This window comes from Brassica rapa, chromosome A05, assembly GCF_000309985.2.
Source record: "Brassica rapa cultivar Chiifu-401-42 chromosome A05, CAAS_Brap_v3.01, whole genome shotgun sequence".
In the NCBI taxonomy this organism is placed as follows: domain Eukaryota; kingdom Viridiplantae; phylum Streptophyta; class Magnoliopsida; order Brassicales; family Brassicaceae; genus Brassica; species Brassica rapa.
Window position 1 is genome coordinate 2,583,854 of NC_024799.2, and position 21,220 is coordinate 2,605,073.

At 35.2% G+C, this 21,220-nt stretch overlaps 5 protein-coding genes across 7 annotated transcripts; 2 read left to right on the forward strand and 3 right to left on the reverse strand.

Annotated features, from left to right (window-relative positions):
* Nucleotides 1–4,171: 4,171 nt before the first annotated feature.
* LOC103866881 (40S ribosomal protein S13-2) lies at nucleotides 4,172–5,559 on the reverse strand. The gene is made up of 5 exons (XM_009144881.3): nucleotides 5,484–5,559; nucleotides 5,316–5,388; nucleotides 4,752–4,890; nucleotides 4,474–4,660; nucleotides 4,172–4,363 (listed from the first exon to the last, which is right to left on the reverse strand). Exons 1-5 carry the CDS (start codon nucleotides 5,504–5,506, stop codon nucleotides 4,330–4,332), a joined length of 456 nt encoding a protein of 151 aa, XP_009143129.1. The 5' UTR covers nucleotides 5,507–5,559; the 3' UTR covers nucleotides 4,172–4,329.
* Nucleotides 5,560–11,187: 5,628 nt separating this feature from the next.
* On the forward strand, nucleotides 11,188–14,033 carry LOC103866883 (probable LRR receptor-like serine/threonine-protein kinase At1g34110). Its single transcript, XM_009144883.3, has 4 exons — nucleotides 11,188–11,711; nucleotides 12,111–12,371; nucleotides 12,461–13,360; nucleotides 13,432–14,033. The coding sequence occupies exons 1-4, from the start codon at nucleotides 11,279–11,281 to the stop codon at nucleotides 13,908–13,910; spliced, it is 2,073 nt and encodes a 690-aa protein (XP_009143131.1). The 5' UTR covers nucleotides 11,188–11,278; the 3' UTR covers nucleotides 13,911–14,033.
* LOC103866882 (pentatricopeptide repeat-containing protein At2g45350, chloroplastic) lies at nucleotides 14,006–18,499 on the reverse strand. The gene has a single exon (XM_009144882.3). The coding sequence runs from the start codon at nucleotides 15,918–15,920 to the stop codon at nucleotides 14,082–14,084; it is 1,839 nt and encodes a 612-aa protein (XP_009143130.1). The 5' UTR covers nucleotides 15,921–18,499; the 3' UTR covers nucleotides 14,006–14,081.
* A 157-nt stretch (nucleotides 18,500–18,656) lies between these two features.
* Nucleotides 18,657–19,596, forward strand: LOC103866885. Its single transcript, XM_009144886.2, has 2 exons — nucleotides 18,657–18,741; nucleotides 18,861–19,596. Exons 1-2 carry the CDS (start codon nucleotides 18,682–18,684, stop codon nucleotides 19,464–19,466), a joined length of 666 nt encoding a protein of 221 aa, XP_009143134.1. The 5' UTR covers nucleotides 18,657–18,681; the 3' UTR covers nucleotides 19,467–19,596.
* Nucleotides 19,496–21,212, reverse strand: LOC103866884. Of its 3 annotated transcripts, none has more exons than XM_033292472.1 (7): nucleotides 21,010–21,212; nucleotides 20,512–20,828; nucleotides 20,262–20,428; nucleotides 20,099–20,179; nucleotides 19,947–20,022; nucleotides 19,797–19,862; nucleotides 19,496–19,725 (listed from the first exon to the last, which is right to left on the reverse strand). In XM_033292472.1, exons 2-7 carry the CDS (start codon nucleotides 20,816–20,818, stop codon nucleotides 19,619–19,621), a joined length of 804 nt encoding a protein of 267 aa, XP_033148363.1. In that variant the 5' UTR covers nucleotides 20,819–20,828; nucleotides 21,010–21,212; the 3' UTR covers nucleotides 19,496–19,618. The 3 variants fall into 3 exon arrangements, with proteins under 3 accessions (XP_033148363.1, XP_033148362.1, XP_009143132.1); XM_033292471.1 differs by having other exon boundaries at nucleotides 20,512–20,835; nucleotides 20,931–21,163; XM_009144884.3 differs by having other exon boundaries at nucleotides 20,512–20,835; nucleotides 21,010–21,049.
* Between the last annotated feature and the right edge of the window lie 8 nt (nucleotides 21,213–21,220).

Sequence of the window (21,220 nt, forward strand, 5' to 3'; positions counted from 1 at the left end):
TATACAATACGTTCATTAAATTTTTTTATTGGACGACATTTGTGACTTATCAGATATACAATTGTTACCACCTTAGTATTTAATAACCTATGTTGTTCATGTGGTCTGGAATTCTGGAAACAAACGTTTTCAGAAAAAAATGCATTTAATCATTCACATTTTTTTTCTACTTTTTTATAGTTTTTCATCACCAATACTCGATCACTAGCGTCCTCCAAAAAGTAGAAATGATAGGGGTTTTTATATGGGTCTTCAGAATAGAGTAGATAAGGCAAAATTCCCAAAATGGTTTGGAGGTTTTTTTATCTAGCAGGAACAGTCAGACGCCTGCTCCATTGTAAGAGCAATCTTCGGATTGCTCCACCTGATTCCATGTGAAAACATTCCAAAATGGCATCTATCTTCATGCATTCTCTTTTCAGTTTTTTTTACCTATTCCAGATATGAAAGTATCAAGAAAATATTAAGAAGACTTATAAAAGCACTAAAATACCAGCAGGATACATATATATAATGGTGTCAAAAACACCATATATCAGTGGGTTGTGTCGATTCTTCTTCGGTGGAACAATCGAATGACATCAGCGACGAACGGCGGAGGGAAATGAGATTAGGTTTAGAGGTTAAGAAAGTGAAAAACTTTGTGTTCGAGTTCCGTAGCGGAGGAGGTAGCTTGTGGAGAAACTGCTTTAGTAAACATAAACTAATATTAAATTCTTTCATCTGTTGAGATTTATTAAAACTATTAGTAGATTGTCCACTTTAAGTTTAAAAGGCAAATTCCGCATATATTTACTTTTGGTTTTCCTTCCAAAAAGCTTTATACTAATTAGAGTTAGACTTCTTTTTATATATTAGACTTTCTTTTGTTTAACTTTTGATGTGAGATTTAAATTGAAATCTTTTATTAGCGATAAAATTATCTATCTTAAGGATGGAAATACCATATGAGTTTCAGCAGCTGCGGGTAGATGATTATTTTTAGGAAGTAGTGTCTAATTACGAACAAGAATTTATCTCTTGGTTAGCCTTTTCTTGTCTATTTTACCTATTTTAAGTTTAAGAATTGTCTCTAATTACCTAAATCATAGATGTGTATTTCAATTCTTGTGGTTAAACTTTATTGTAGGATGAAAAGTAAAAGACTAAACTAACCATCGTGTCATTATAAATAGAAATTCATTTTAGGCTCGGTTCCTCGTACAATACACATAATATACCTTCAAACTAAAAAAAAAGAAAAGAGAAAAAGTAAAAAAGTAAAATATAGCATGGCTAAGTTTGCTTCCATCATCACCTTCCTCTTCGTTGTTCTTATTATCTTTTCTGCTTTTGGTAAGTATTGACTTTATTGTATACATGGAAAATTATATTATTTATTAAATTTCAGATTATTTGATATTCAACCCTGACATATTTTTGAATATAATGTATATATATAAAGAAGCACCAACGATTGTGGAAGGGCAGAGGTCATGCAAGAGGCAGCCTAATTCAGGGAGTAAAAATTGTATGAAGGATAGTGAATGCCGGAACGTTTGCATCTATGCCGAGAAAGCAATGCGTGCTACTTGTGATTATACATTCCCAAGACGCCGGTGTTTCTGCCACTTTCCATGTTAATCAACACAGCTATTCCAAGACATTTTTATGCCCTATGCCAAATAAATATTACTAGATGACTTTCTGCAATATCGCGGGATAAAGTCTATTTTAATATTATTATAATAAGTTTTTTATATAATTGAAATTTATAGAAATTTCGATAAATTAAATTTTTGATAAAAATCAATGAATCTTTTTGATAGGTTAATAATGTAAGAATAAAATAAATTTTATTACAATATACTAACCATTTTAACACATATTTTCATAATTATGAAAAATTACAAATTAAAAAGATAAACTATCATATATGAGTTGTGATATTATCTAGTATTTATGGTAAATTCAGAAAATACTCAATTTCTAAATATTCTATTATATTACTTAGATATAATATAGATTTATTTGGAAATTAATATTTATTAATTATTAGGTTTGGTTTTGTACACATATAATCAGCAATATAAAATTAATTTCAAGACATTCTAAAATATAACTTCAGAGTTTCCATAAACAATTTAAAGAAATTTGTATGTTTATTTACTTTTATATTAGATATAATATACTAATTAACAAAGTTAAGGGTCTAATCAAAATACATCTATGAATTCAGATAATTGGAAGAAGCTTTAGAATATAGATAATTTTGTTTGTCTTAAGGTCCATTTCAATATTATTATAATAAGTTTTCTATATAATTGAAATTAATAAAAATTTCGATAAATTAAATTTTTGATAAAAATCAATGAATCTTTTTGGTAGGTTAATAATGTAAGAATAACCTAAATTTTATTACAATATTTTAACCATTTTACCACATATTTTCATAATTATGAAAAATACAAATTAAAAAGATAAACTATCATATATGAGTTGTGATATTATCTAATATTTATCGTAAATTCAGAAAATACTAAATTTGAAAATATTCTATTATATTACTAAGATATAATATATATTTATTTAGAAATTTTAATATTTATTAATCATTAAGTTTAGTTTTGTACACAAATAATCAGCAATATAAAATTAATTTCAAGACATTCTAAAATAATACTTCAGAGTTTCCATAAACAATTTAAAGAAATTTGTATGTTTATTTACTTTTATATTAGATATAATATACTAATTAACAAAGTTAAGGGTCAAATCAAAATACATCTATGAATTCAGATAATTGGAAGAAACTTTAGAATATAGATAATTTTGTTTGTCTTAAAGCTACATATTCATATTCTGATAAAGATGAAAATCATGTAAACTAAAATCAGATATTATATTCTTCATTATAGCAATCTATAAAAATAAACTAATACATAACCGAATATGAAGCCACATATTCTATAAAAATATTATTTGAAAACTGTCTTAAGCAAAATATTAAATATAATTCGGTGCATAATGTTTTGAAAATATATTCTTAGAATTATTTTCTAATCTTATTTCTACTTCTTTTAATAACTTATACATGTGCTAAAGATGCATGATATATTTATAATATATGAAATTAACCTAACAACACATAACAATGAAACCTTTATTGGTATTATTTGTTTGAGAATTAGGAAAATCTAAAAATTTGATTAATCAGTGATCTCTAATTCATTAATCAAAAATATATAACCTTTATAATACCAAAAATATTGATATAATCCGTTCATGACATATAAAAAGAATTTGCGGTATACTATTAATAAAATAATATCATATATTCATGTAGATGATAATTATCATACTTTTTAAAAAAACTATTTGATATCTAATATGTAAATATTATTAAAAATATTAATTAAAATCATTGACTCAACTATAATATAGAAAATTCGTTTTTATCTAATAATAATAAATATAATAGTATATGAAATATTGTAATTATCATGTTTCCAAATTAAAAATTAAGAATATTTATAGAAATGTTGACTAAATTTAAGAGTTACAGAGAAGATGACAAATAAGCAAATTTACTTCTAAAATAATAGCAGTGTTCGAAAATGCGGGCGCCTAGCCGGATAATCGGCCAACGGCATGCCAACGCCGCGATTATGACCTAATCGCCTTACCTATGCTGACGACCAAAAAATAGGTCAATGAAAGCGATTAATCGGGTTTAAACCGATTTAATCCGCCTAAACCCGCATAATTGTTTTCTATTTGGCTGATTATAGACTTATATTTAAGCTCAACTGCAAGCAACTACTGAAAATAGTGGGTGCATCGAACTAGGGATCTCAAACTGCACAATCATCTTCGCACGCCACTACACCATGATGTCTCAATGTGTATTTGGATGTTTATATTCATATTTGTAAATATTTAGATATTAGTGTTTCAAAAAAAAAATATTATAATTTATAATTTTAAAAAATATTAGAAAACAAATCTCAGATTATCCTCTGATTATTCCCCGATTTTTCAACAACTCGTTAGCTTGCTGGCCGCCCGACTAACACCTAGAATAATAATAGTATAGATGAGTGTTGTTTTCTTCCCATAATTGTAACCAGTGCGTCTCCAGGAACACTGCAACTGACGGATATTCTGTGTTTTTTATAATATTTAGAAACTCTTGAGAAAATAATTAAAAAGTTTTTTTACTTGAAATCATCAAAACCACAACTGTAACTTGAAAAAACAAACACAAAACGAAAATGAGAAAAAAAAACTCTAGTTGATACGAATAGAAACGACCAACAACTCCACTTCAATCCATGCACTTCATGCTCTCTAAGCAACAAGCGTGGAGGCAGTAGTAGACTCGCTGCAAAAAACAAAACAAAAAAGCATATTCAAGAATCTTTAATCAACAAAATAATAAGAAAAAGAACCAACGCGTTGATCAAGATTGGGTAGGTTATAAGGTGCACTTACTACTTCCAGACTGGAGGAAGCTTCTTGGTCTTCTTGTAATAGCGAGCAAGGCGGTGGATCCTGCTCTCGACAAGAATCAACCTGAACTTGGAATCCTTGTCTTTCCTGTTCCTCTCCAAATGCTTGCGGATAGCAACTGCTTTCTTGATCAAATGGTACAGATCCTCAGGAATCTCAGGAGCAAGACCTTTTAAAAGACAACAATGAAACTATTTAAGTTTCTTCCTGCTTATCCATAGCATATTGATACACAAATGATCAAGGAGTAAAACACAAACCGTGTGCTTTGAGAATACGCAAGATCTTGTTTCCGGTAACGCTCTTGACCTGAGGGATACCGTGAGAGTCACGGAGAATGACACCAATCTGAGATGGAGTCAAACCCTTCTTTGCAAACTTGCAAATCGACTCATCAACCTGTTTAACAGTATGGAATTGATCAGACCAAGTCTAATAAAATCAACCACGTACTTCTCAGACAATGGAACAAAACATTTCTTCATCGCTTAACAGAAGATGAACCAAATCAAGTTCCAGAGCTAGAAAGAAAACGTTCCGACAAACCCCAATAAAACAAGTTATAGTTCCGGTTCTTAGTACTAGGAGTGAGATAAGTTAAGCAATTAAATAACCAGACGACAACAATCAAAGACATAACTGAAGCTAATGTCTCAACACGAATAAAACAAAACCAAAGCGAATAAAAACGTTCCGACAAACTCAATAAAACAAGTTACAGTTCCGGTTCTTAGTACTAGGAGTGAGATAAGTTAGGCAAACAATCAAAAGACACAACTGAAGCTAATGTCTCAACACAAACACCAAATCAACATCAATCTTACATCGAGTGCGGTGGTCTTGAGCCATGTCGGAGGTGAACGCTTGTACGGCAAAGCAGATGCAGAGATCCCCTTTCTACACAATCACAAAATGAGGAGATTAGAATCATAATATAACACCTGAATCGATACAAACAGGTAAGAAGATGATGAGAACTATGACGAACGTACCCTCTTGAATGCATACGCCCCATCTTGAACAACTAAGAGTTTCTTCACTGTCTCGATGAGATCGTTGCAGCTGCGCGTCAAGAGAGAAGCCTTTATATACTAAACCCTAGTTTTATTCATTTACGATTGGGTCGACATCTCGTTTTGTAAAAGCTCAATCGTTGGGCTTTAGATCATGTTTTGTAATAGCCCATTATAGGAAGAAAGGCCCATAACTAAAATATGCCATTTGATCTATTTTATTTCTTTATAAATAAAAGCCCGTACGTCAGTTTTGGTACTAAGCGAAAAACAACTAGTAATTACTAATTAAAATTCGGTTATGTTCGACTCGATTTTTTGGATGATTTCTGATAATTTAAAGTGATAATTTATTGTAATTTGCATACAAATATTGGATAATTCAACAGGTCCTATGATTTTGAATTTTTCGTGATTATTGTCTCTTTTAGTTAATATCAATACGATTTTGGATCGATTTGTTTTGGTTTCTTGGTTCTCATATAATGTATTCAGCCTTTTTTTTTAGAGTGATAAAATATAGTTGACGCAGTGAGCGAGATCTTTGCCTTTGCATGTATAGTATGAAAGTGTGATCATGCATATGCTTAAAGCTGGATTTAGTCTTTTAAGTTGTAATTGATCAATGTTTTGAATGGATTATTACTCTTTGATAATACCATAATGTCAGAAAATGATCATAAAATAACAGCATATCAAGAACTACGTAAAAGAAATTAAAGGTTTAGAGAAACGCAAGAATAAATAAGAGTGAGAATATTAAAAGCAAAAGAGAAAACTTGTGAGGATATGTATGTCGATGAGATTATTGTTAATTAACTAAAGTGCACATTTGTCTGGGTCACGTGATTCCTTGTGAGCAGTATTCGATGTTAGCATATAAATAGCATCCTTATAAGTTATAACATGTGAAAAATAATATCCTTAATATATGTACTGCATTCTTGAAAACTATATGTCTTGAACTTGCTTGGTTAATTGTAGTCTCCAATAAATCTTGGTTTCTATGAAACAAACACCACATCATATCAATAACAAAAAACTATTCAGATTAATATACATTGCATTGATTTCCATGGGTATAAAGTTTGATATAATTCTGTAAACATCTATGACTACATCTACGAACTCTCACGAATATATATGCAGTAGATGTATATATTAGTTTCTAAGGTTTGTTTACTTAACCATCCTTTAGTCTCTATTATTGAAGCTCTTTCTTTTTTTGAAACTCTTTTTTTTTTGAACAAAATAAGATTGAAGCTCTTTTGTTTTTGAACAACCAAATATTTCATTCATAAACTTAAAGACGTAGCATAGGGTTTGCGTGATACAAGGCATATTTAGCTAAAGCATTTGCAGCCGAGTTTAAGCTTCTAGGAACATAAGAAAAAGTAATAGGTGAGAAAGATGAAGATGAAGATAGGTTCTCCATATCTAAACTGATTCTGTAGAGCTCCACTTGATGTTGCTTCGAGATTGGTGATTTGATAAGCACATGATTATCTGATTTGAGGCAGTTATTGGATAGATGAAGGGCCCTAGCTTAGCTTGAAAGAGAGCTTCCCGAACCGCTAGCACCTCGACCATCAGGGGTGATGTGACGAACAATTCCGTTGAAGTGCCCTGTCTCATTCAGATTACTATAAAGCACATTAGTGTCTCGGGCTTAAATTTCGAACCCTATGACTATATTTTCGAACTCTCATAGATATATTTACGGTTCCAAGTTAACCATGCTTTAGTCTATTATTATATGCTTTACAAAAATGTTACTTTATATGCGTAATCTTAACACATAGTAGTCTATATATGCGTAATCTTTAACACATAGTGAATCGAGTAAACAATTACCGTGAGTTTACGTCACAGTCACAGAACCGAGACTACTGTTTCACTGTACCAGAATTGAAATGGTTACATTTTTAATGTGATATGTGTGATGCATATGGTGTGTTGGGGTTGAATGACTTTGATTACGAATCAATTATTTGAGGGGCGAGCTGTTAGGTATGATAATGGCATACATTGGTCAACTGTGTGAACAAAATAAATATCTGCCAAAGCTGAGAGCCTGAGAGGACTACTATTTCCACCATAATCAAAGATTTAATTAATAATTATATTTTAAATACTGATCGTAATTTTACATGAGTTTTGTTTGATATAACTCACTGTTTGTATTTACTATATTATTAGTTGTTACACAGATATAAGTATCATGGAACACATTAAAAATGTAATCATTAGCTTGCATATTGTTTGTATCATGGACACTACTTCGTTTTGTCTTCCCGTGTTAGGTGAGACAAAAGAAATAATCAAATCTTACCTTTTATATTAGAATTTTCTGAATTCGAAATGTGGATACGACAACAAAATTGTTGGTTAGTATAGTTTCGTATTGCTTAACGTATAGCAAATGTTAATTGAAAACTTGAAATACGTGATGAAGCTACTTAACTATAAGTACTTGTACACACACAAAATCATGATAACAATGCATTTGAAAATGTCGAGATTTTCTAACATCTGGTAACTAATTGGCACGCGTATATATAGCGTTGGACAGTTTTAGATATATTAAATCAAAGAAAGCATCGAACAAACACGAGTTTCGTTTTTCAACGTCTGAATATACGAGACGAAGAAAACATAGACTTATAAATAGTATTGCTATTTATAGTTCCACTTAGATTTAGACACGATATGTAACAAAACAAAATACATAGATGTGCACAAAAACAAAACAAGGATGATATTCCGTTGAATGCGGTGCCTACCAAGTACCAACATATTCAATATTATGATTATTATTTGAATTTTTACTCTTAACAATAGTAGTATGAAACATCGTAACATTTAATGTATCATAGAGTTCGAGTGGTAGGGGATGGTAGACTTTTTTTCTCTCTTCTCTCTCTTTGAGATTCCGAGAGATTAAGAGTTGCGGTGGTCCCCTCGACGGTGGAAAAATCCGATTCCGGTACATGGTGGTCCTCTCGACGGCGTGTAGCCGGCTCCTGCTTCTGGTGGTTCCGCGCTTCTTCTGGCGGAACTATCCGGTTTCCGTTTTTCACGGTGATGAAGCTCTGACTGCGTGTGGTGCTCGCCGGTTATAGTCTAATGTTTGGGTTGGTGACCGAGGTGTGACGAGTTCATGGTGTGTGAGGACCTGAGATTGGATGAGCTCTCGATTTCAGTTTCGATTGAGCTCTCTATAGCGTTCGATTGAAGAAGCTGTTTCCATTAACCTTCCAATACAGTAGTTGGAGGTGGTTGCGGTGATTCTGTTAAGGTCCATGGCGTCGCGTTCTGATCCCGGCGTGTTCCGGCGAAGTTTGCGGTTGTTTTCCGTCTTCGGCTTGCGCTCGGTGCCGGTGTCTATTTGTGTGACGCGTGTCTCGCCTCGTTGTTTCTGGCTGACACGTGTCTTCTCGTTTCGTTAAAAGTAACACGCGTTTCGTTGGCGTGTTTTCTTGTCGGTTCGTCCGGTTTGTTATTGGGCCTGAGGCCGTTTGTAGTTTGTCTTCGACTTGGTCCGTTTGGTCTGTTTCGTTGGGTTATGATGTTTTTTTGGTGTTGGGCTTGGCCCGTTTAATAAAATAATATTTAGAGGCAAAAAAAAAAAAGTAGTATGAAACATCGTACTCATGCAGTCATGCATCCAAACAAAATGTGACAGGCTGGGTTTGCTACCTGTGAGCCTTTCTCTTATAGACGAAGACGATTCAAACACTTGTATAAGAAGTGACCTTGATGATAACATATTATTGTTATGTATTTAACTTCTATAAATTTACCACCAAGGTCTTATATGGTGATATTAGACATGAGACAAATACCTGAAAGTTCTTTATAATTTATATTTTTGCTTCGAAACATCATATCGAATGCTGTTAGATTCGGGTTTATTATGAGCTTTCAACTCAAAACCAATTGGCAATTAGTGGATTGGCCCTAACCCTTTATATATTACTTAATGTCCCATTGATTTTCCAATGTGGGATATACATATCCCTTAATACCCCCTCCTCGAGATGATGGCTCTTATCGGCCAGAAATCTCGGAACCTTTTTAAGACAGTTATACTCGGTCGAGCGAGTCAATTACGACCTATATACCCGGTCGGGTAGGGTTAATATTAATTAGGGGTTTAACTTATTAGGATCTGGGCTCTGATACCATGTTAGATTCGGGTTTATTATGGGCTTCCAACTCAAAACTAATTGGCAATTAGTGGATTGGCCCTAACCCTTTATATATTACTTAATGTACCATTGATTTTTCAATGTGGGATACATATCCCTTAATACCATAACACTAAGAGGATTTTTTAACTTTGGCACGTTTAGTAGATGTACGATAGCTAAACTGTTCATAGATTAGTTGTTTTTTTTGGTCATATAGATTAGTTGTTTTAACTTGGGGTTTATGTATGAATTGAGAAACTTGAATGTTTTCTAACTACATGTCAATGATGTCATCATACACACAGAGAAATGACTGCACTAACTAAAGAGTTATAATGGACACATTACTTTACGATAAATCTCAGTCTCACTCAAAACTACAATGATTTCATTCTGTCAAACGACACACACGCACAGAAATATTATTACATATATGACTGTATATCATCCAGACATCCACCTCTACCGACGAAGTAATAGATTACAAAAAAGGAAACGAGACATCTTAAAGGAGCCCTATAGCCTTTTGCTTTATTCGCTTGCTTTATGTCTTTCTTGTTTCTGTAAACTCACATGTTATACTTTAGAGTAGAGTGAGGTGTTGGTCCATTTACAATTTTTATGTGATCAAATCAAGAAAATAGCAAAACACTATCTCAAGAGAGGTTCACATGTTTTTTTAAATAACTTATATTTGATTAATCGTGTAAAACAAAATGTTCACATGTTGCTTCTATTGACTTGCCTCCATCGTCTGCTTTGTCCCATTTGATGTACTCTTTGCCCATGCCTCTTGGATGCCTCTTTATCTTTCTTTTTATCTAAAAAAAAAATTGTATTACAATATATATATATATATATATATATATATAATATAACCTACTCTTGTTTCATTCATGTAACAATTATTTGCAGCAAATATAGTAATTCAGTGGAATAATGTCAACAAATGTCATTTATCTTTGTTCCTTATTCTCCATGTGAACATATAAGCTTGATATCAGGTTATATTATATTGTACATATCACATAGGTAAGGATATTTACTCACGATGATCTGAAAATCACAAATACAACTATAATCTAGTTTGAAATGAGATAAAAACAAAACATATGGGAATAATTTTTTTGTACAAACATTTTCCCAAAGAAACTTGAACTAAACTAACGTGTATAAATGTTCATGGAGTATAGAACAAATGAGGTTTTTTTTTCATAGTGGAATGAAGCATTTATGAAAACTTATTATTTCATATTAATGTTAGCAAACCCTAACTTCAGTGGATATATGAAAAAGTGAAAACAATGATATGCAAAAGTACAATTTTATAGCTGGTGCACTGAAAAAGAAACAACTTTTCTTACCATTAAATCTTAGTGAGAGTTGGCATCATTTTAAATTTTGAAAATAATAAAAAAGCTAGATTCGCCTAACTATTACTGTACTATACTGAAAAGTCTTTAAAAAAGAATCTTTTACTTAGAAAAATAAAATGTTTTGACTCTTCAAAAACCAAAAAAAGAGTCATTATCTTCTTCATCACTCTCACACACTCTCTCTCTCTCTTCTCTTCAACCAAACATGGTTTCCCCTGTCTCACTCTCCCTCATCCTCTCCTTCTCCTTCCTCTTCCTTTCACCTTCACTATCTTCCCCATCAGAGCTCGACATTCTCCTCGACATCAAATCCTCTCTCGACCCACAGAAACGCTTCCTCACTTCATGGACTCCGGACTCCGACCCTTGCTCCCCCGGCTCCTTCGACGGTGTCGCCTGCGACGGAAACCGCCGCGTAGCTAACATATCTCTCCAAGGAATGGGTCTAACCGGAACCATCCCTCCTTCCATCGGTCTCCTCACTAGCTTAACCGGTTTATACCTACACTTCAACTCCTTAACCGGTCAGATTCCTAAAGATATCTCAAATCTACCTTTCCTCGCCGATTTATACCTCAACGTCAACAATCTCTCCGGTGAAATCCCTCCTCAAATCGGAGACTTAGACAATCTTCAAGGTCAGTCTTGTTTATGCATGCGTTCTTGAATTAGTCTTAACTCATTTATACTTCATTTATTACAGTAACAAGATCTTAAGTGTGTCCGGTTTGGTTTTCCTTCCTCTGTTTTTGTTTTTAAATGTATATTGAGAGTTTTGACACATGTTAAAAAATATTTTAAATTTTGACCATAAGTGTATTGTTTTTTTAATGAACTATTTTTATAATTTTTAACCAATCAAAAGTTAATAAATATGATTATTTTTATAGTTTACAATTTACTATTATTACATAATAAAAATTGTATTAATATGCATATTTTCATATATTTTTTTAAAAAAAGGAAGGAATATAACAGTAGAAAAAAAGAGAGAGCTAGTCTTGTAACTGGTTTAGATTCTATATTGCTTTTTGCAGTTCTTCAGTTATGTTACAACAAGTTAAGTGGGAGTATACCAACACAGTTAGGTTCTCTCAACAAGATCACTGTCTTGGCTTTACAGTATAACCAACTCTCCGGTGCTATACCGGCAAGTTTAGGCGATATCCGTACGTTAACGAGGCTTGATTTGAGCTTCAACGATCTCTTTGGTCCTGTTCCGGTTAAACTCGCCGGTGCTCCTCTGCTTGAAGTTCTTGACATTCGCAACAACTCCTTCTCCGGCTTTGTTCCCTCTGGTAAAAAATACTTAAGATAACCGAACCAAACCAACGGCATAACCGGAACAAACCGGATCTAATTTCTTGTTTTTTTTGGGTGTTTTCAGGTTTGAAGAGGCTAAACAATGGGTTCCACTATACAAACAACCACGGTTTATGCGGAGATGGTTTCACAGATTTGAAACCTTGTACCGGTTCTAACGAACCGAACCTAAACCGTCCCGACCCAACAAACCCAAAGACTTTCAGAACAACCGATGATGTTAAACCGGAATCTGCAGACTTACAAAGAAGCAACTGCAGCAACAACAACGGCGGGTGCTCATCAAAAGCCTCTAAGTCAGCACCTTTGGGAGTCGTCATGGGACTAATAGGATCATTACTCGCAGTTGCAGTCTTCGCTGGCTCAACGTTCACATGGTACAGACGAAGGAAACAGAGGATTGGAAGCAGTCTTGATGCTATGGACAGTAGGGTAAGCACTGAGTACAACTTCAAAGAACCTTCCAGAAGAAAAAGCTCTTCTCCGTTGATCAGCTTAGAGTACTCGAGGGGTTGGGATCCCTTAGGTAGAGGACAGAACAGTAACAACAACAGTGCGTTGTCTCAAGAAGTCTTTGACAGCTTTATGTTCAACCTCGAGGAGATTGAGAGAGCCACTCAGAGCTTCTCTGAGGTTAATCTGCTGGGGAAGAGTAACGTCTCTTCGGTTTATAAAGGTACCCTTAGAGACGGCTCTGTTGCAGCCATCAAATGTATAGCGAAATCGAGCTGTAAGTCAGATGAATCGGAGTTTCTCAGAGGGTTGAAGATGCTGACGTTGCTGAAGCACGAAAATTTAGTGAGGCTGAGAGGCTTTTGCTGCTCAAAAGGGAGAGGAGAGTGTTTCCTTATCTACGAGTTCGTCCCTAATGGTAATCTCTTGCAGTATCTTGACGTCAAGGATGAGAGTGGTGATGTTCTTGAATGGACTACTCGAGTTACCATCATAAATGGAATCGCCAGAGGTTAGTTCTTTCACAAACCAAACTCTGTTCTTGTAAGTGAAGTCTCATGTGTTTTTTTTTTCTTTCTTCAGGCATTGTTTACTTGCATGGAGAGAATGGGAATAAGCCTGCAATAGTTCACCAGAATCTATCAGCAGAGAAGATCCTCATTGACCATTGGTATAATCCTTCTCTTGCGGACTCCGGTCTCCACAAGCTTTTCACAGATGATATCGTCTTCTCGAAGCTCAAAGCAAGTGCTGCGATGGGATACTTAGCTCCTGAGTACATAACTACAGGAAGGTTCACTGACAAGAGCGACGTCTACGCCTTTGGTATGATTCTGTTGCAGATACTCAGTGGCAAAAGCAAAATCAGCCATTTGATGATCTTACAAGCTGTAGAGTCTGGAAGACTGAACGAAGATTTCATCGATCCAAATCTTAGAAAGAAGTTCCCGGAGACAGAAGCTGCTCAGCTCGCTAGACTTGGTCTTCTCTGCACTCATGAATCCTCAAACCAGAGACCATCCATGGCAGATGTTGTGAAAGAACTGAATAAACTCTCATGATGTAACAATCTTATCTCCTTTGTAACTGTAGCTGATGTACTTAGGATGTAAAAACAAGTGCATGTGAATGAATATGTTGTGACATTGTCTTCATCTATTTACTCTGTTTTGTTCTTCATTTGATTCACAAGGGGTTGCAGAATAGGTTTACATCATGGTTGCACAATCGTTTTATCTACAAAGAAACTCATGGACTCTTCCATCAAGCTCAATCCAACTACATCCAGGAATCTTTTCTATATTTTTCTCCTTCATCATCGTTCTAACTCTACGAACATCCTTCCACATTCCATTACTAGCATACATGTTGGAGAGAAGCACATAGGAGCTCGGATTATAGCCACCTTGCAAAATGAGGTGTTTCGCGACAAGCTCTCCCGTTTCAAACTCCTTATGGTGACTACAAGCGGTGAGAAACGTTCTCCAGATGACATCGTTTGGCTCAATTGGCATTCCCTCTATCAAGTTTCTCGCCAGCTCTATACTTCCTGATCTCGCTAGTATGTCCACCATACATCCATAGTGTTGCAGTCTCGGTTCTATCTTGTGTTTTCTCCTCATGAGCTCAAAGCAGAGAAGGCCTTCCTTCACCAAACCAGAGTGGCTGCATGCGTTTAGGACTCCAACGAAAGTGATATGGTCAGGCTTTATGGAGCGTCTTTCAATCTGTAAGAGCATGTCGAATGCGGATTCTCCAAGACCGTGAACAGCTAGCCCACCAATCATGGCGTTCCAGTGATCGATACTTTTGCTTTCGATTCCCTCGAAAACTCCCATGGCGTGTTGTATGCTTCCGCATTTCGAGTACATATCGATAAGAGCAACTCCGAGTTTTCCACTTAAAGGAAACTGTTTCTCCACAATGTACAGATGCATATCAATGGCTTTGGATAATCTACCAAGCTGAGCAATAGCAGAGAGAACTATCACTAAACTCGTTTCATCTGGTGTTAAGTGACTCTCCTTTTCCATGTGGTTAAATACTTCAAGAGCTTCCATGTGATACCTGTTTTGAACGTAACCACTCATCATAGAGTTATACGCCACAACATCTCTATGTGGCATTTGGTCAAACAGAGTCTTAGCCTCATGAACCAAACCTAACTTCCCATACCCATCGATCATAATAGCCCAAGTAACCACATCCCTTCTCGGCATCACATCGAATAAACCTTTAGCATCCTCAATCCTCCCATGCTTTACATATCCACCGATCATCGAGTTCCACGAAATCAAGTCCTTCTCCGGCATTTCATCAAACAGCTTCGCCGCCACGTTAACTCCATCTGCTCTCTGAGCATACCCGCCGATCATAGAGTTCCAAGTTATCAAATTCCTCTTCTCCCTCGGCATCAAACCAAACAGCTCGCCCGCGGATTCAACCAATCCACATTTAACATAACCATCGATCATCGAGTTATAAGAAACAGAGTCTCTCTGAGGCATTCTATCGAACACCTGCCGCGCGAACCCCAAACAACCGCACTTTATATACAACCCGATCAAGCAGTTCTGGAGGAACAGATCCGACCAAGTTCCAGTCTTTATCAAAAACCCATGAACCTGCGTCCCTTCCTTCACAAACCCTAACCTCGAGCACGCTTTCAAAGCAAGAGAGAACGAGAATTTATCCACGGGAACACCGTTCTCGAGCATCAAACAGAGCAAGAACAGAGCTTTCCTCGGATCGACTCCGTGAGAGTGAGATTTGATCACCACGTTCCATAGAAACGGATCTTCCACCTCTCCGGAAGAAGATACATGATGCTCGTGGAAGACACAACGCGCGAATTCAGCGAGAAACGGGCGGCGAGAGGAGGCGGAGGCGGAGGCGGAGGCGAAGGCGAGGACGATCCTCGTCGTGAGATCGGGGTTTTTGATGAGTCCCGTCGTGATCAATCGAGCATGGAGTTTGTTTAAGTCGTGTGATGTTTTGCAGGTTCCGAGGAGGTGGATGGTGGGTGAAATCGAACTCCATGGATGATGACGAGAGTGCGCGAAGACGAGCATTTCCGTTGGAGATAAAACAGGATTGGGTTTATGTTCGTTTTAACGGTTATGTATTGTCTACGTGGAATATTAGTTAAACGACGCCGTGTAGTGTTGGCTCTCAAATTGTGGCCCTGAGAGTTTTGGAATTAGAGTCCAATAGTAAGAATTAGAAAGCATTCAAAGCCCACCATGACAACTGTCTAGTAATCAGTTCTTGACCAGACCAGTACTTGAGGTGTTTTTGATAACTATATACCTCTCCTTCATGTCTTTGAACACTTCAAAACATTGAGCCTTCGCTCCATTTTTTCCATGCATTTGGATCAGCGCATTCCCCAGTACTGCTAGGGTTTTAGATTTTTGTGTAACCATTTTCGTTCCATAAGATGTTTTTGAAAAAGTTTTGATGTTTCAAAATATTAGACATTTTGATACTTTAAAAGTACTTTAACTTTATTAAAAATTAGTTAACCTATAATATTTTACTATTTATGATTGTTAACTTATTTTCAATTTATGTATTTGTGTAAAATATTTTATATTATAGAACGGATGGAGTAATAGTTAAAGGTTTAATTTTTAAAATATATATATATATATATATATATATTAATAAAAAATTAATAAAAAGTCCAAAATATTTTATATGAACATGTATTTTTAATTTTATCATAATTATTTAAGAAATTTACTTACAGCACTTTTTAAAAATAGTTGGTAAATTTTTTAATAAATATTAGATTTAAGAGTTTTTTTTTTTGACCAAATGTCAATAAAATTATTGAACCGGCCCTAACTTGTTTGGGGTGGCTATTTGATGCATCCTCAAGTACCATATATGTCTCCGTCTAGTATGAAACGGAACGAGTTTTGATCCATATTCCCACGTTTTATTTGCATATAGATTGACAAGTTTTGTGCGCAGTAAGGTCCCTAATGTCTTTATTGCACTCCATTTCTTAATTTCCTTAAGGAGAGATAGAGACAGCAAAACAGAAAGAATAGAATTAGACTAACATTCGCGTTCAACTTCGAAGCATATTCCTCTACAAGAATTAGATACATCTTAAAATATAGGTCCATGAAAAACTATGTCCGGATGTTAAGATAGATAAGCATTGACTTCCTCGCAAGTCATAGTCAGGATGGAGACTTGGAGTGCTACGATATATCTTGCGTTTATCCCCTTTATCAAATTGGTTATTTATAAATATAGCATATATTTTAGTGCAAAGTTGCAATTAAAAAATCGCGCTTGATTAGTATAAAACGAAAGCGCTTATTTGTCGTTTACTCAATAATAAATCTAATTAGAATCATGCCAAATTCCAAATTTATTAGTTTTAGGGTACTTGATTAGATATTGGTTGTTCTTGCTATATCAGGAGCCATACATGCCTGTCTCAACCAAAATAGTATACTATGAGCAACTAGTATCCAATTTAAGTGACTATACGGTAATTCAAATTATGGCTACACGACATATTGACAAGTACACTTATTCGAGAGTTAATTTATCATATATAATTAATCAGTGAAGTGAATATATGGTTAAAACCCCAAATATATTTATATGTACATAGCTTAAAATTTAAGTTTTATTTTTGCTAAAATTTGGCTTAAAATTTAAGTTTTGAAAGATTTCATAGGTTTAGTTGGTTTATCCATACAATTCAATCAACACAGTGCAAGATTAAGAAAGAAAGTATATATATAGTTATTATATGGTACGTGTATAATAAACCAAACTAAGCGGCGATGAAAATACGTCTATATATGTTTGATGTTATGTAAGTTACATTTGGTTGGCACTTGGCACAATGAAAGCGAATGTCAAAGAAAAAACAAATATGAATCGTCATTATGTTGAAATACAAATGCTTGACTCAAAGATTAAAAACGAACAAAATAAAGAAAAAAATCAAAGATTGAGGCTGACCATCTCATGTAACAAGTCCAGAATGTCGCGATCAAATCTTCTAATCTACGTACGTATATCTTTTACACTCGACCCTTATGACGAAAACGAAACAAGTACCTAAATAAAAGCAATCAACTAAAAGTTTGACAAACATAGCTAGTTGATAAAAAATGTAATAATTTCATGTTTACAATAAATAAGTCTTATATTTCTGCGTATATAATCGCTTGTGTAAATTATATGAGAGATTAATATTATACTAGCCTAATTAGGTAAACTAACAACAACTAATTTTAGATATTATATATACTTTTTGGACAAATAAATGAAAGTATAATATAGCTATCGCCCATGGATTTTACTTATATATACAGATGATGGTTTAGAAAAACCATTAGAAGTATCTATCTCAAGTAAAACAAAAAAAAAGTTATATTTTTATTAGGTGGATATTTCAAGTGATGAGAATTCTATACAGAATATCTTAAAGGCCGACGCAAATTGAAGAGATATTATTCATCCAGGGTAAAAAAATTTACCCTATACGTAGACATACCAAGTCCAAAATCCCAACATTTATAATGAAAACATTTAGCACTAGACTTTTGTTTCTGACTCAAATAAAAATGATAAATTTTCGACTAAGAATTTCTTGCATTCAAAAAAAGACTTTATAAATAAAAAGTAATAAATGGCAGCCATGGCACCAATTGACACGTTGTTAATTCAGCGTAAGCAAATGTCAACGCTCCGTCTGTGTATTTTTTTTTTTTTTTTTTTTTTGGGCTAAATGTATTTATATGTTAACCAAACGTCTTACTTATTCTCAAACTCATAAAAACTCCATTCACTCTCAACATGAAGCTTGTTTGGTCACCCGAATCCGCCTCTGACGCCTACATTGACACCGTTAGATCAGTATGTGATTTAGCTTAAAAACCATATATGATATGTCACAAACCATATATGATATGTCACATATGTGTATATTTTTATTTATCCTACGTAAATATTTGCATCTATATATGTGTGTATAGTGTAAGAACTACAAAGAATCAGGAGTGGCGGAGTTCTTATCAGCTACAGCGGCTGGATGGAACGCGAGGCTAATCGTCGAGACATGGTCACGCGGGGATCCAGTCGCGACCAGCGTGGGACTAGCGGTTGCTGCAGCTCACACGTCAGGGAGACATGTGTGCATAGTACAAGATGAGCAGTCGAAACATGAGTACGTATTAGCCATGAGAGGAGTGGTTACTACGGAAGCTACGGAGGTCGTGGTGGTCATAGAATCTACAGAGAACACTATGGAGGAGTTTCCCGGCGTGGAGTTCTTGGTGGTGGACTCAAAGCGACGAGAGTTCTTAAGAACGCTGAGGTCTGCGAAATTAAGCAACAAGGGCGCCGTTTTAGTGTGTAAAAACGCCGCGCAGAGAGCGATCTCTCGTTTCAAATGGCAAGATGTGTTGAAAGGAGAGACACGTGTAGCGAGATCCGTGTTTTTGCCTGTTGGGAATGGGTTAGATATCGCACACGTGGGAGCTATCGGTGGTCTCCAACGTGGTGAATCAAGGAAGCATCCTAGCCGTTGGATAAGACACGTGGATCATCTATCGGGAGAGGAGCATTTGTTCAGACGTTAGAATTGGAATTTACTCTTTTTTACCCTTTATGATGTCTAATGATGTAAATAAACATCCAAACAACAAAATTAATTTCTCATAATCAACATGTCTACACGATGTAAAATTATTGATACTACTTCTTCATACACGATGTAACATTTCTCATGATTTTACTCAATGTTGATGCGGACAACTTTCTTATCTCCACGTGCAGAACGGCTTGAACCGGTTTGGTCCAGAGATGGAAGAAGCCATCCTCCAAAACTATGATCAGAGCCTGAAAAATTGAAACCGAAGATTCTGAATCTGAGACCAAAGATAGTTTTTGAAATAAAAAGTTTTACTAACCAGTGGATTCATGATTAGCAAGAGATGAGTTGCCTTTCCACGCTTCTTCAAAGCCACTTAGTTCCTCTAATGAAAAAACAAACATAGAAGAAGTCTTTTAAGATTCTTCATGGCTTTTTAAGATGAGCAGATAGTGCAGACTAAACTAACCTTCACCAAGGTTGTGAAGAGTCTGTGTAGACTCTACACCACCACTCGAGTTAAGCTTCCTGGTAACCGAGTGTCCCTGAATAACACCAAACCAAATAGAGTCAAAGACTCATACAGATGAAGAAGCAAAAAAACATCATCATCACCTTTACCTTATCATTGATTCCTCTGGAGATCCTATGAGTAGCTTCACCCGTAGTCTTATCCGCCTCTCTGCTTTCCTCAACCACCACCTAGAAACAGAAAGCCAATTAGTACTCGGAGAGATTCCATAAATGGAAAGGATGTTAAAAAAAAGGAGAGAGACAAACATACTCCATCACTGCCTGCTCTTCTGGTTCTACTAGATGTATAGTAAGCACCATCTATGCCTCCATATGTAACCTTAGAGGTGTGATGCCTGAATGTTTTAGTTTGATTCTGCGCACCTTCTCTTATATTGAAGTCACTCCTTTGATTCACATTCTGAATCTTCCTCTCAGCTACAACAACCAACCAAGGAAAAAACAGACAAATACATAAGCTGTTTATTGGATAGAACCAGTAAACAAAGTTCTGGAATTACCATCAGAATCATCTTCAGGGTGCTCAACGGATGGCTGATTCTCTGAACCAGTATGTTCTTCGTCACTTCCAATATCTTTCCCTTCTTCTTCTTCTTCATCAGATGGTAATTCTTCAATTGTTAACCCTCTCCCACCATTGTTGTTGTTATTACTAAAGGAAGTAGCACCAGAACTAAAGGTGTTTGGTTCGAGCAAATCCTCAAACGGCCTAGTGAAGAAGGGATCATCAAAAGGATCTCTTCCTCCAAACAAGCTACCTCTAAATGCTCCGAAACTTCCAAATCTACCACCAAATGGATCACCCATCTTCACAAATCTGCAATCTTTTTTTTCAAAAAAATTAGTAACAAAGTTAGGCACATGACATGGCCTTAAGAGAAGTTCATTAATCAAAGTTAGATGTCTAAGGACAACCTACTTTTTTTTTTCCCTGTTAGACTCAGACAACAGACGTTGGAAGAGATCTTTGAAGGACAAGACCTAAGAGATAAGAGTACCTGAGATAGAATCCGAGAAGAAACCAGAAACTCCACAGACAAGTCCCTGATTAAAAAGACAACATAGAAGTAACTCTGTTTATTATATACAGGGCCACAATTCTAAAAAGGGAATACCAGTTTGACACGTGTCATTTACACCACAAGCTAGAAGCTTCTTCATCATTCTTCTTGTTAATCCTTGTGAATTTTTAATTTGATTTTTTTTAAT